Source organism: Malurus melanocephalus, unplaced genomic scaffold (assembly GCF_030028575.1).
Source record: "Malurus melanocephalus ecotype Western Australia unplaced genomic scaffold, MMel_1.1 scaffold_278, whole genome shotgun sequence".
Taxonomy (NCBI): domain Eukaryota; kingdom Metazoa; phylum Chordata; class Aves; order Passeriformes; family Maluridae; genus Malurus; species Malurus melanocephalus.
Window position 1 is genome coordinate 961,794 of NW_026623510.1, and position 13,115 is coordinate 974,908.

The 13,115-nt window shown below is 50.9% G+C and overlaps 2 protein-coding genes across 3 annotated transcripts in view; one reads left to right on the top strand and one right to left on the bottom strand.

Annotated features, from left to right (window-relative positions):
• RANBP10 (RAN binding protein 10) overlaps positions 1-5,497 on the top strand; it is a 58,372-nt gene extending 52,875 nt beyond the window's left edge. Inside the window, exons 10-14 of one of the 2 annotated variants that reach the window (XM_057376393.1) lie at positions 259-454; positions 1,769-1,893; positions 2,727-2,869; positions 3,343-3,454; positions 4,817-5,497. In XM_057376393.1, coding sequence (XP_057232376.1) covers positions 259-454; positions 1,769-1,893; positions 2,727-2,869; positions 3,343-3,454; positions 4,817-4,947 — 707 coding nt within the window. In that variant the 3' untranslated portion in view covers positions 4,948-5,497. Of the gene's footprint in view, positions 1-258; positions 455-1,768; positions 1,894-2,723; positions 2,870-3,342; positions 3,455-4,816 lie in introns of both variants that reach the window. The other variant, XM_057376392.1, reaches the window with a different exon arrangement.
• A 5,817-nt stretch (positions 5,498-11,314) lies between these two features.
• Positions 11,315-12,953, bottom strand: LOC130579492 (C-C motif chemokine 17-like). Its single transcript, XM_057376329.1, has 3 exons — positions 12,645-12,953; positions 11,965-12,070; positions 11,315-11,646 (listed from the first exon to the last, which is right to left on the bottom strand). Exons 1-3 carry the CDS (start codon positions 12,709-12,711, stop codon positions 11,541-11,543), a joined length of 279 nt encoding a protein of 92 aa, XP_057232312.1. The 5' UTR covers positions 12,712-12,953; the 3' UTR covers positions 11,315-11,540.
• Between the last annotated feature and the right edge of the window lie 162 nt (positions 12,954-13,115).

Below are 13,115 nucleotides of genomic sequence, written 5' to 3' on the forward strand. Positions count from 1 at the left end.
TCTGCCAATCTCTAATTTACAGCCCATTTTTAGATCTTCATGAAGCTCAGATGTTGCTGGTGAGCAGTGGGGTTCCTTTCATATTCATGTGTGTCTTCTTGAAGCCCCATTGAATTTAAGAATGGTGAACCATMATTTAAGATCTGCAGTCTTATTTTGCTTGCTTTCTTTGGGGCCTGCTGTCTTGCTAATTTGTTGGCCTCACAACACAGTTACATTGTTGGTCAGGTCTCACTTTTCTTCCTTCTTGGCTTTCAGGAGCAGACAGTCCAACCTGTAGCAATGGAGTCATGTCCACAAAAAGCAAACAGAGTCACAGTAAATACCCAACACTGAGTTCATCATCTTCATCTTCCTCCTCCTCTTCCCCTTCATCTGTGAACTACTCTGAGTCCAATTCTACAGATTCTACCAAATCTCAGCAGCACAGTAGTACGAGTAACCAAGAAACCAGGTATTGTTTTTCTTCTGGAGACACCTGAGGGGAGGTGGGATGGTGGTAAAGGGCTTAGTCTGCTTTCTAAGGAGCCAGAACAGTGTCTGTCCTGCCCTTTGGGACAATATTTGTTATCTRCAAGGTCACTGCTGTTCATAGCAGACACAAACCTGTTTGGGCTCCCCTGCTCTGGCTCAAGCTTGGAGGTTCTTCTCATAGAAATATTACGAAGCTCCTGTTTCAGCCACCAAGCTGTGCTATTACACTGATGCCATTGGAGCCCAATGGGACAGTTTGCCTGGGAGCTTTCCCACTGAGCCTGGTGTTGTTTCTGCTGCCTCAGCCAGTCCCTTGTTCCTGCTGAGCAGCTTTCCTGCCCTGTGCTGGCTGAGGCAGCAGCTCAGGACACTAGTGGCTTGGTGCATCACCCTCTTGTGTCATTCCCCTGGGCTACCTGTTGCCCTGTTCCTGCTGGGTGAGCCTCTGAGCCAGCAGTRATTGTTTTCATGCTGGGAGAGCAGGTCAGACTGAGCCTCACTTCTCTGAGAAGCCACATGTGATCCAGCAGCACAGTGCAGCCACTGCTGCCTTTGCTGGAGTATGGAGCAGAGTGAGCTCTGGTGAGAACTGAGCTTCCTTTGGGCTCATTTTCCACACTGGTGTTGCMGGACTGTCTGAGGCCCTGCTGGAGCAGAGGGTGTCATTGTGATTAAAAGAATCTCTGCTAATTGCAGCTGGCACTCATCCTTTGATTGCTGTGCTGAGCATGGCTTGCAGGGCAGTTTGTAGGCTCAGTTATGACCTCTGGAGAGCCACCCAGCACATAACTGAGTGTGAAACACTTGTTCAGACTCAATTTACTGGAATCATTTAATGATGTCGGATTTGTCATTCATTTTTTTAAACGTTAAGCCCAAGTTCCAGTCAGGTTTTCTTGTAATTTCAGTTAATCAGCAATCAGCTGCTGTCTTGAGCATTTGAGTGTTCAGTATTAAATGTCTGCAGGGACTGAGGGTGTGTCATAGCCAAGATTCCCCTCCTGTGCAGTCTCTGGGTGTGTTAYCTGTTGTCTGGCTGCTGTTTGCTATCCCAGGGTTGACTGCTTCCTGAAGGAAAAATGCAGAGCACTCTGCACCTGGAATTATGACAGGCACTTAGGGAACAGAAACCTGTTTCATGAATGTCTTCAGAAGACTCCAACAATTTTTGCTGCACTGACTTGGATCATCTAGCTCCCAGTAGTCCCACTGGTGCCTCTTCTGGTGTACTGACCATTGCTGGCCACTGTTTTAAATTCAGACATCTGACCTTTCTTCCCTCCTTTTACCTCAGTGACAGCGAGATGGAAATGGAGGCTGAGCATTACCCCAACGGAGTCCTGGAAAATTCATCCACCAGGATAATGAATGGCACCTACAAACACGAAGAGATCCTGCAGACGGATGAGTCCAGCATGGGTAGGTYCTCAGAGGCAGGAGGGGTAAGGGAAGTAGAAAAAGCTGATTTCAGGAGTTAAAACTCTGATTGAATTATGGGGAAAAAGCATTACTTTGGTCTTCTTTCCCCACCCAGTGGATGAACTGCTTGCTTCATGGGGAAAATGAATCTGTCCTGGAACTAAAATTAGGTCTGGCTTTTCACAGACTCACAGCAGTGCTGGTGATGTTTTGGAGCAGGAAAAGCAATAGGGGTCAGATGTCTGTTCTGTGCTGGTCATGAAATTGAGCTGAGAGCAGCCCTGGCAGAAGAGCTGCTGGGGAGCTGAGCTGGGCTGTGCCAGGCTGGTGATGTCCAGCTCAGAGTGACCTCAGCACAACTGGTCAGCCATAACTGTCTTTAGCCTGGAGGGAGCAGGGAAATCAGCCACACTACCTCTGAAACAGATTGCTGCACTTATARTGGGTTTGTGGTCACTAATATTGGGAAATTGGTGCTGTTGGCATCTCTGACTGAAAGTTTTCTGAGTCCAGGATTTGTTACATCAAGGGTTTCTCGATTTTGTGTGCTGTGTCACACAGCTGGAGTTGCAAGCTCCCAGGATTTTTTCAGAAGACTTGATTTCTTGGTAGTCCTCAGGCTTTAACAGAGCTCAAGTCTTCCCTGTACTAACAGGCATTAGGGCAAACCCACAGCTGGCTGTTGTGGTGCAGGGATCACAGAAAGCTTCCAATGGAATAAACCTAGAGCAGGGAGCAGCTGCCTGCTCCAGGAGAGGGAGTTTATCATGACACACAGTGGGCATTGGTGGGGAGTGCAAGATGATCCTTCTCCACTGCTTTTCCTCCAGAAGACAGCTGCCCCCAGAGGCAGCTCTGTGGAGGGAACCACGCTGCCACGGAGAGAATGATCCAGTTTGGCCGGGAGCTGCAGATCCTGAGCGAGCAGCTTTGCAGAGAATATGGGAAGAACACCATGCACAAAAAGATGCTTCAGGTAAGCCTGGGCCTTGTGCTGCATGGCAACAGTTCTCTGGGCTTGTGGGTTCCCTTGCAGACATCTGGGTAAGCCCCACTTCTGCACCTGCTGACAGAGAAGGGACCTGCCAGGGGATCAGAGATCCAAAGAGGAATACAGAGCAGCTACACCCAATTCTCAGCACAGGAGAGAAGAAACACAGCTCTCCTGCATGGCTTCCTGGGGCAACTGCATGCTCTTCTTCTCTCCAGGTGACCCTCCTGCCTTCCTGTGCTGGCTCCCCTGCCAGGTGAAGGGGGCACCCTCTTTAATCCACTSTCTTGATGGCCCAGTGTGGTCCCTTGCTGCCAAGAAGAAAAGGGCCATTTCTTTTCAGGAGGTAGGCACCTGTCACTGTGGTGATGGCAGGAGGTGCCCCAGCTGGACTTGGTGTWTTTCCTGTGTGTTTGCAGCCTTGCCTGACCTCACTGTGCCTTTCTGCTCTCTCACAGGATGCCTTTAGCTTGTTAGCTTACTCAGACCCTTGGAACTGCCCCGTTGGCCAACAGCTGGACCCCATCCAGAGGGAACCTGTGTGTGCTGCTCTCAATAGTGCTATTTTGGGTAAGATCTGCTTCCTGTGGGAGTGTTCCCCCAGACATATCTGCTCTCAAGGGCTGTCCTGTGGCAAGCAAGCCTGGGAGTGTTAGGGCAAATTCAGAAATGCTTGTGTTTAGCTTTGGCCTTTCTGTCTATTGCTGGGGATTGTCAGGGCRGTAATGCAGTTCTGACAGTCCCCAGCTTTGCTCTTCATGTCAGTGGGATGGATCATGCTTAGATCCAGGTTCCAACTTTCTGTTGCTCTCCTTTCTGTCCTCAGAGCTGAGCATTTATGGCTGTTCYTCCATTTCCCTTAGACAAGCATGTTCCATGGCCCAGCAGCTTCTTGTTGTTTGTTCCCCTGTCTTGAACCTGGTGTGCTGCCACCACTGAGCTGCTGTGTCATTACTGATCCTTCTGGCATCTTCAGCTTCAGAAAGACCCAAGGTGGAGAAATAATGAGGTTATGGCCTGACACCAGATTGCAAGAAAGGGATTGATTCGTTCTAGGCAGGGCCCTTGATGCTGTCACCAGACCATGCCCACGCTGTGTCACTGCTCAGGTAACTTTGCAGGACACTCCCCAGTCTGGGTTAGTTCAGTCCATCCACAGGGGTCAAATTCTGTCCACTGTGTCTCAGAAATCCATACCTGGCTCCTCTGCAGAGTCTGGCTCACTGTGCCCAGGCAGGTTTACTGTGGGGTCTGTGCATYTCACTCTTGAGTGTGCCAGAAGGAGATTTAGAGATTGTGTTCTACGGGAGGGAACAGTGATCCACAGACCCATGAGGGCTCTTGTTCTGACTGAGTAGAGGAACAGAAATTATCTGTTTTGAGAAGGAGAGTCCCTTSCCCTGACAGCCAGCAGTTGTTTGTCCCGTGCTGGAGGAGCATGGACAAGTTGCTGAGGGCTGTCACCAGGGGGACATGGTGCTGACATGCCTCATCACACAGGCTACCAGACACCTTGTCTAGCTCAGCTGGRGTTCCCTTGTGCTTGTACAGGGAACCTCCCACTGTAAGGACATGGTGACGAGGGATGGGATTTATCCAGGGCTTGGGCTGATGTGCAGCCTTGCCCAAGGGGGAGAGATTGAGAGGTTGGCTCTCACTTGGGGCCAGTTTCTCCTGCTTTTCCTATTGTTCCATGCTTTATCTCTCACGCTTTGAGGGTTTCCTGCAGACAGCACCAGTAGGAGTTTCGTTGCCWTTTTGTTGCTCTGACCACCACAGCAGCACTTTGTCCAAGGCCCTGCTGAGCAGTGGGATATGTCATGGGTGGTGGGGATGTATGGAGCAGCAGGGACAGAGAGAGGCCAGAGTGCAGGTGGGCCAGCACACAGCCAGGACACCTCTTGTAAACAGCTCTGTTTGTTTGCCCCACAGAATCTCAGAACCTGCCAAAGCAGCCCCCGCTGATGCTCGCCCTGGGCCAGGCCTCGGAGTGTTTGCGGCTCATGGCTCGCGTGGGCCTGGGCTCCTGCTCCTTTGCCAGAGTAGACGATTATTTGCACTGACCAGCAGAGGGGCCGGAGCTGACACCGCGGAGTGCTGCCCTTCACCCTCCGTCGCTGCCACTCTGCACCACCACCACCACCTCGTTCGATAGCCTGACCTCCCTGCCACGACACCCCTCTAGCACACACACACTGCCTGTGCAAGGATTGAGTGAGTCCCTCACCGTGTGGCTATTCCTGACCCCAGGAAGACTGGCAGATCTGACCTGTCTCCCTGCCATTGCTGCGGCTCCAGCGGCACTCGGTATTTCGCTGGTTATTCTAATGTAGCGCCTTCTGATGTAGGGATTTTTCTCTTTGTTTTGATTTGAGTTGTTTCTCATGGTTCCACCAATATTTTATCTGGAGAGTTTTGCTGAGCTGGTTTATGCTGATTAACTGAGGAAGCTCGTCAAGTTGGTGACAGCTTGTTCTTTTCTTCCCTTCTCCCTCCATCGTGCACATACAGCATCATCCGYGCTAGTAATCCGAACTCTTCTCACAGTGGCAGTTCAGAGGGATTTTTTTTTTAATTTTATTTGAATCATGTTTATTAAAAAGGTCTCTTCCACCTCCACAAAGTCATTGATGTATTTATTGCCCACAGATTCGGTCCCAGCCACACACATCATAACCCCCTCAGGAGGCCGGGTGAGGTAGGTCCTGTCCCATGCTGATGATGGGAATTGGAGGAGCCTGGTCCTTCGTGGTGGCTCTCCTCAGAGCCCAGGGCTCTCARTTTTGGCTTTGTGAGTGGGAAGAGYAGGAGATTGRCMTTGCCTGAGTTAGTRGTTGTGCTGTAGAAGYKTYTCACAGCCCTRAGAAAGAGTTAAATCGAGCTCTCTAAACAGTGGAGGGACAGGACTGATGAATGTGAAGTCATCTGCCACTGTGTGGATAGAGCTGCCCATGTGAGCTGCCCAGAAACATCTGTGGGTGTTGCCATGGTGGGCTGACAGTTTTTAATTAAATAACAAATCCCCCTTTTTGTCCATGGAAAAGGGCTCTGCCACTGACTCAGTAATAACAGTATTTCCTGCCCTCTTCCACCCCCTAACAACAATCTCAGTTTTGGAAGTGTCTTGAGAAACCTGGGCTGAGCTGTGCTCTTCTCGCAGGTGGGACATGCTGAGGTCAGTTAGCAGATTGGGGTCAACTCTATTAGGCCTGAGCCATTCAGAAATGTTTCTATAAGGATTGCTAAGATARTTATCAATTTCAGGCCCAAAAGAGACCAGCAAAGATCTGAGGGTGAGTAACTTGTGAGTAAAATGGACTCGTGTGTCCATGMTGTGTGTCAGGCCCAAGCTTTCAAACCAGCTGTGAGTGTTTCTGAGTGTGTTGTGTTTCCTGGCACAGCCGTGTGCTTTGCATCCTCTGCTGTACCACTGGGAGATGGCAGGTTCAGCCTGGCCACTGGCAGGAGCTGGAATTGTGCACCAAATGAATTTTAGCTCAGTAGCCATGGGGAGGACCTGAGGGAGCTCAAACCAAACATGAGTTTTACTGCTGTTCACAAATTGTAAAGGTCAATGAAAGACAAACAGGTTTTGTTKAGGTTTGTCCTTAAAATGGAGGTTAGCCTGTGTGAGGACTGGAGGCAGCAAGAGAGCTTGTGTGCCACTGAGAGGGAAAGTAGCAGTAGCCCAAAGCTTTAAGGATGTTCTGGGTTTGCAGGCTGGATTTGCAGCTGGCACATGAGATCTGAAATCAAGGTAGAGCAGAGGGGCAGGAGCCAGGGCAGACTGTGGCAGTGAATGTGCAGATGATGTTGGAGGTGTTGGGAGCTCTATCCCTGCCTTTTGGTGAAGGTGTGCAGTTTGGATGAGCAGTGCTAGAGCTGTGCTGGTCTAAGAAAAAAGGCAACAATAAGTTTAGAGATGGAAGAGATATTTTTATCAGATCACTGGTATAGCTACAAAAAGCAGAGGGAGCTCTACCACAACCTTTCCTCCAGGGAAACAGAGGCAGAGAAATTCTGCTCCAAGCAGAATTTTCCTTTTCAGTCTGGGCTTCTGTTTCAGCTCTGGGGAGCAGCTCACGTGCCTGAAAGCTCATCTGTTCATTTTTACCTCTGCTGATGAATCTTAGCCCAGGCTGCAGTCCTTGCCTTGCTRCAAGTGCAGAGATAACTCAGTGGGAAGGTTTCCTTCCCAAAGCCTCTGATCCCATACGTGCCAAGACAGTGTGTGAACTTTGCCTGGTGGGATTCTCCTGCAGGCTTTCCATTCCTTAGGCTGGCAGCACACTGCTGGGCTGATTGTAGGTACTGAGGTTGAAATACTCCAGGACTTTGCTTTGCCTTCCTCATTCAGTGACTTCCTCTGCTGCTGGTCACCACTTTGCTTGCAGCAGTCTGGCTGCAGTCAGATCTTTGTAGCAACACCATCTTTATCTCTGAGGTTTTTTTGGTTCCTTCTCATTGTGGTTTCTTTAAGCCTTCAATATGTGTCATATTAATGCACCATTTGGACTCTCAGCAAAGCTTTGCTGACTCTCCTAGAGCATCTTTTTTTTTATTTTGGTTTCACTACAAAAAGAAACAAAATGAGATGTTCCTAGATATCTGGTTATTTTGGTGCCAAGAAACGCATGATGGATGTTATTTGGGTTTTTAAAATTTATTTCAAGTATTCTGGTGGTTTTCTCTAGTGGTTTCTGCTTCTTGTACTCAGATTCTGACTAAGGTGGCCATGATGCAGTGTGGGGAAGATAAGTGTGTTTGTGGTGTGTGGTGGAGGCCTCAACCTACCCCTGATTGGGTAGGTTGGSATTTCTGATGTGGTCTTCCCAGTTTGTATTTCACAGTCTCTTGCCTTTGAATATCCCTGGCTGCTCTTTGATGGTTCATGTCAGCTGAAACTTGGTTTGGACTGCTGCAGCAATTTTTTAAAACAGAGCTAAAGTGAATTGGGGTCTTTAACTTTGAATGTGGCTGTACAACTAACCAGAGGCTACATGGCAATTCAAACTTTACTTTTATAAAAATGGTTTGGGATTTGTTATTCCAAGTGCCTCAAGCAACCTGGTCACTGCTTCCAAGAGTCCTTCAGTAAAGCCATGTAAGTGACTGTGGAGCCTGTAGGAGAAGCTGGTAGCAGTAAGAAGTTTTCCCAAAGAAAAGAACCTTCTTGCTTTTGTGCCTCCCACCATCCCCGAATTCTCCCAGCTGTGTGACCACAGTGGTGTTTGCAGTGCTGGGTGCTGTGGGAGCTCCAGGACCAGGGGCAGCTCTGTGCCTCACGTCTGTCAGACACTGACCTGTGTCAGCTCCCTTCCCTGCCTCGTTCTGTCCTGCTGGCCTAAAGGGACAGCCCCAYGTGTGACAGTCCCTTTGTGCCACCACACAGGATCCCCTCAGTCTGCAGCTGGGCTGGCTACAGCACTTCTGCTGTTCTTTTGGAGTCTGTTAGGAACTGAGCTCGTGTGTGTGGTCAGCAGAATGGAGAGGGGCTCCCAGGGAAGCACTGGACAATACACAGTGTCCAGATGTTGAGGAGAGGTTGTCCAGTGGATGTTCTCYCTCAGCCCTGTGTGAACCACAGCTGAGCTCATTGCCTGGGGATGTGTGAAAGCTGTGTGGTGAAGGATGGGTGCTCCAGCCTGTTTCTGTTTCCTACATGCTGGTGATCCTTGTTGTTGACTGGATTTGGACACCAAGAGGTGCAGCTGTGGCTGGTGTGGAGAATGGGGCYCCCCAGGAGAATCACCTCTCATGTTACCTGCACCTGGGGTCTTCCCACATCCTTCCTTAATTCTGTTTTTTTACAGTGACATCTCAACCTGTCCTCAAGCTTTGTTCTTGTTTTTCACATTTTATTAAGGCATCTTTACTATTCTTTAAATAGCTTTGTTCTTGAGGCTGCCTTGAAAAACTGGAGCAACCAGAGCTGCTGGAACTAGTTCTGGGGATTGAATACATCATTTTCCACCTTGGCTATGATTATCCATCTCCTCCTTCAGCAGAGCAAACTAGGCTGGATTGCAGCTTTGATACTGCGTTAATACACAGCACATGTTGCTTAGGCACAAGTTTCAGAGTTGTGCTGTCGTGGGGTTGATTGAGAAGGTGACCTGTGGCAGCCAGGCTGTAGGGCAGTGTCTGAGTAGCTGTGGGGTGGATCCCATGGGATCAGRGAGTTCTTGCTGTGAAGAAGCAGTGCAGACTTGAGCTAGCAGCAGGGAGAGAGAGAGATCCCTCACACTCCAGCCCTGGGTGCAGTGAGGYYCCMTGGAGCTGGGCACAGCCTGGCAGAAGGAACATATTCCTTGAGAAGGTGATCCTGTCCCACCTTCCTGCAGTCCAGCAGCTCTCAGAGCCAGAGCTGGCTGTGAGCCCTGTCCCAGCATAGGGCAGAGAGCTGGGGAAGCATTGCTGGGGCTGTGTGGGGGGATCTGCAGCAGATTTGGGATGGAAAGGGAGGCGGTGAGAGCCTGGAGGTCTCTTCAATCAGCAGCACCATGGGGCTGCTCTCCACCACCCTTCCCTGCAGCCAGAGGTGGCAGCTGATGGAYGAGTGAACCTGGTGTGTCTGTCCCTCTCCCCACACCCCAAACCAGAGCTCAGAGGCTGCAGCCTGAGCTCTAGCAGTGCCCAGCAGGCCCAGGGATCATCTGGGCTTGAGGAACACGTGTCCTGCCAGCTCTTATTTCCAAGAGGGAGGCTTAATTCCTGCTCACAGGAAAGCCACAAGTCCCATGTGGAATTGACGCTCACATCACCACAGAAACATTCCTGGAGCCCATGTAAACCTTGCTGAACATCCCCTGGCCAGGCAGACACCTTTTCTGGTCACTCCACACGTGTCCAGGTGTGTGCTTGGACCCTTTTTTTGCTCGGGAGGACTTTAGCTGCATCCTTCCTCCAGAAGAGAGCACAGAGGGATTTTTTTAGGCTGGGCTTCTCAAAGGCTCAAACTTGGAGAAAGGAGAAGCAGCAACAGCTCTGGGGATAATCCTGATTTTAAAGAAAACCTGGAAAACACAAGTATAGTGACTTCCAGACTCTGCACCGGCCTTGGATTGGGATTGTGTGTCTGGGTCCTGCCTGTGCAGCCGGGAGGCAGGAGGAGGCTGCAGCCCCTGAAATGCTCACACACAGCAGTGCCAGCCCCAGGACCTGCCCAGCACGCCAGGAACTCTTCTCTCCTGCTGGTTGCTCCAAACTCAGGTATGAAATGCTCAGCTGGAGCACGGGGTGTGAGGTCTCCGTGGGTCTCCYGGCAGCCCTGGAGGAGCGGCTGCCGCTGGGCACAGCTCCCTGTGCCACCCCAGGCTTCTCATCGCCTTTGGAAGGGAGTGTCACCTCCTTGGTACAACATTGGCTACGTGGACATTACACAAACTCTGCACATTGGTTCAGTCTACGCTTAGTATTTGTGAATTAAGTTATCTGATGCTTCGCATGAAAACTTAAAAAAAAAATGGGGTTGGGGGGGTGGATTTTAACTGAGAAAAAACCTATGAAAATATACTGGAAATATGGTAAATCGACATTCTGCTGTATATTGACAGAATTATTTTTATTAAAATACACATCCATGTGCAAGAGCCAGTGTGGAGCCGTGTGCTTTTTCAGTCTCTGCTCTCCAGGGAAAGCCACTTGTGTCCCCTCTGACATGGGATCCACAGTCCACAGGGTGTTTGTCCCCCAATTTCTGATTCTGCTTCAGTTTTTCACCACTGCGTCATCCCATGGTGCTTACAGCTCATGGGCAAAAGTGTCTTTAGGGATGTTCTTCCTGTGCCATTCAGTGTCAGAAAATACAGCACTGCAGTGTTTTCTGACCATGAGAGTAAAACACAGATGGAGCTTTAGGCTGAGGATCATTTGCCACATTGTTTGTATTCACCTTCCTGAGGTTTTCCCCTCCCATTAGAGGAGGAACCAACAGCCTGGTGTTAATATCTCGGATCCCACACTGCTCCCACCCCTCCCCAGCCCTGCAGAGGACCCGTCTGCCCAGCTGAAGGGGTTGTGTCCTCACCCTCCTGGCACTGTGGACATTGTTCCTCATCTCCCTCAGATACTTGGCAGCAGCCACCAGCACATTTGGAAGCTGACAAGGTATTAAGGGTTGGGTAGATCAGTATCTTTCCCAGAACCCTCCCCTTAAATCTGGAGCATCTTCAAAGCCCATGGAGCCCTGAGGATGTACAGCCTTGCCTGGGGGTGAGGGCAACCTCACCTATGGTTCTGGACCTGTGGGTCAAGGCCTGGCTCCAYTGTCACATCCCCAGTGACACACACTGTGACCAGGCACAGTTTGCTCCTGGAGAAATACAAGCTTGTGGCAAAGAAATACAAGCTTTTGTTGCAGCATGCCTTGGGCTGCCTTGTAGGATCTGCTGCTTRGGCTGGAGAATCAGGAGAAATTCAAACAGCAGCTTGAGGCAATGAGTCTTTAATATAAATATTTKTTCCACTGGTACATCTTGGCAGGGCAGTGAGAGCAGGAGGAGCTGGGTAGCTGGCTGGTTTGTGGCACGGTGACACCTGATCCTGCAGGGATGGCTCCTCCTGCAGTGACAGTGTCTGCTGCCACAGCACCCTTTGGAGAAGAGCTGCCAGCACCGTTGGCTCCCTCCAGGGACAGGAGGACTGGATGGGCAAGTCAGACGGTGGATGGATTATTTTTTGCTTGAAGCCGTTTTACCATTTTCTTCACCCAGGACTTCTTGGGGTCGGCACAAATCTCATCACCACTGGCAGCCACAATCCTGCAGTGAGAAAGTGAGAAAAAAGTGAAAACAAAGACAAACCGTGAGCTGTTCCCTTCCCATATCCTATTTCTTCCCTCCCTTTGTGCAGCTCCATCCTGGATTGAGGCTTAGAGCAACCCCTGCCCTCCTTGGGCTGATGGTGARTGTCTGAGCCTTCCCAGAGCACTGGCACGAGCAGAAAGCCCTAAAATCTATTTTTTCCCCTCTTTGTCCACCCCCCAGAGCTCTCCCGGCTGGGACTGAGCTGTCTGGGGCAGGATGGGATGGGGCAGCTGCTCCAGGTCTGGGAAGGGAAGCAAACCCTGGGATACTCACACAACTGCAGGCTTGGGGCAGTCTTTGGATGTCCTGTAGAAGCTCTGAGGGTGTCGGATGGGTTTCTGTGCGTACTCAAAGCAGCATTCCACAGGTGCAAARTGTGCTGTGGAGGGAACGGGGATGCTGTGAGTTGAATCACCAGACAATGGCACCCCAGGATTTGGAACACAGCACAGAGGCTGTGGAGCTTCTCAGCAGTTCCTGCAGCATCCCATGACAGGGGTTTGTCACCCTTCAGGATGGGGACGTGGACAGCAGTGGGGAGGGGGACAGCCAGGGACCCGGCACCTCACAGCCCGAGTTACTGCAGCCACCAGAGCACACGGCAAGGTCAGGGTGCTCGGTCTGGGGATGAGCTTTGGGGGTTCCCAAAGCAGGGGCACAAATTGCAGGGTGTTTTGGAAGGCTCCAAGCAGCTGCATGTTCTCCCTCCTCCCTCCAACCACTTGTTCATCCAGCTGAGACCTGGGGAACGACTGCYAGAGTCTCCTCCAAGCTCCCACAGCCTCTCCCAAATCTGGCTTTGGCTGAGACCCCCCAGCACCTTCTCCATCCATCCCTGCATCCCGGGATGGCTGCCCTGCCCTGGCCAGGGCTTTGCTCCTCCCCARCGGGACGTCCCCAGTGCGGGCTCAGAGCCCTGTCCCGCAGCCCCAGTGGCCCAYGAGGTTCCTTACCTGAGGCGTGGTGCAGGGAGAAGCTGAGGAGCAGGGTGAGCAGCAGGACGGTCCTTGCAGGGAGCATGGTGGCTSTGTGGTGGCTCTTGGTCCGTCCTCTGTGCTTCCCTGCCTGCTGGCCGTGGCTTTGGCTCTCCCCGTGCTGTCATTTATCCTCTGCTTGCCGCCCACTCTCTGGCGCGTTTCCAAACATTTCCATTGTTCTAAGAAACCTCTTCATGGGGACAAGGGGCTTTCTCTCGTTTATTTTTGGGACCCATCCAGTGATGGGTGGAAAAAGTTTCARGAGCAGTTCTGCTTTCAATGGAAGGGCCATGACGTGGCAAGGAGCTTCCAGGAGATTTTGGCAGAACTGAAAGTAGATTAAAACCGTCTTCCTATGAAGGAAGAACATCAAGTCTGGTGCTCATCTGTTTGTTTCTAACAGGAGAGACAATCCACAGTCTGGGGAGGGGACGGGACGGGACGGGA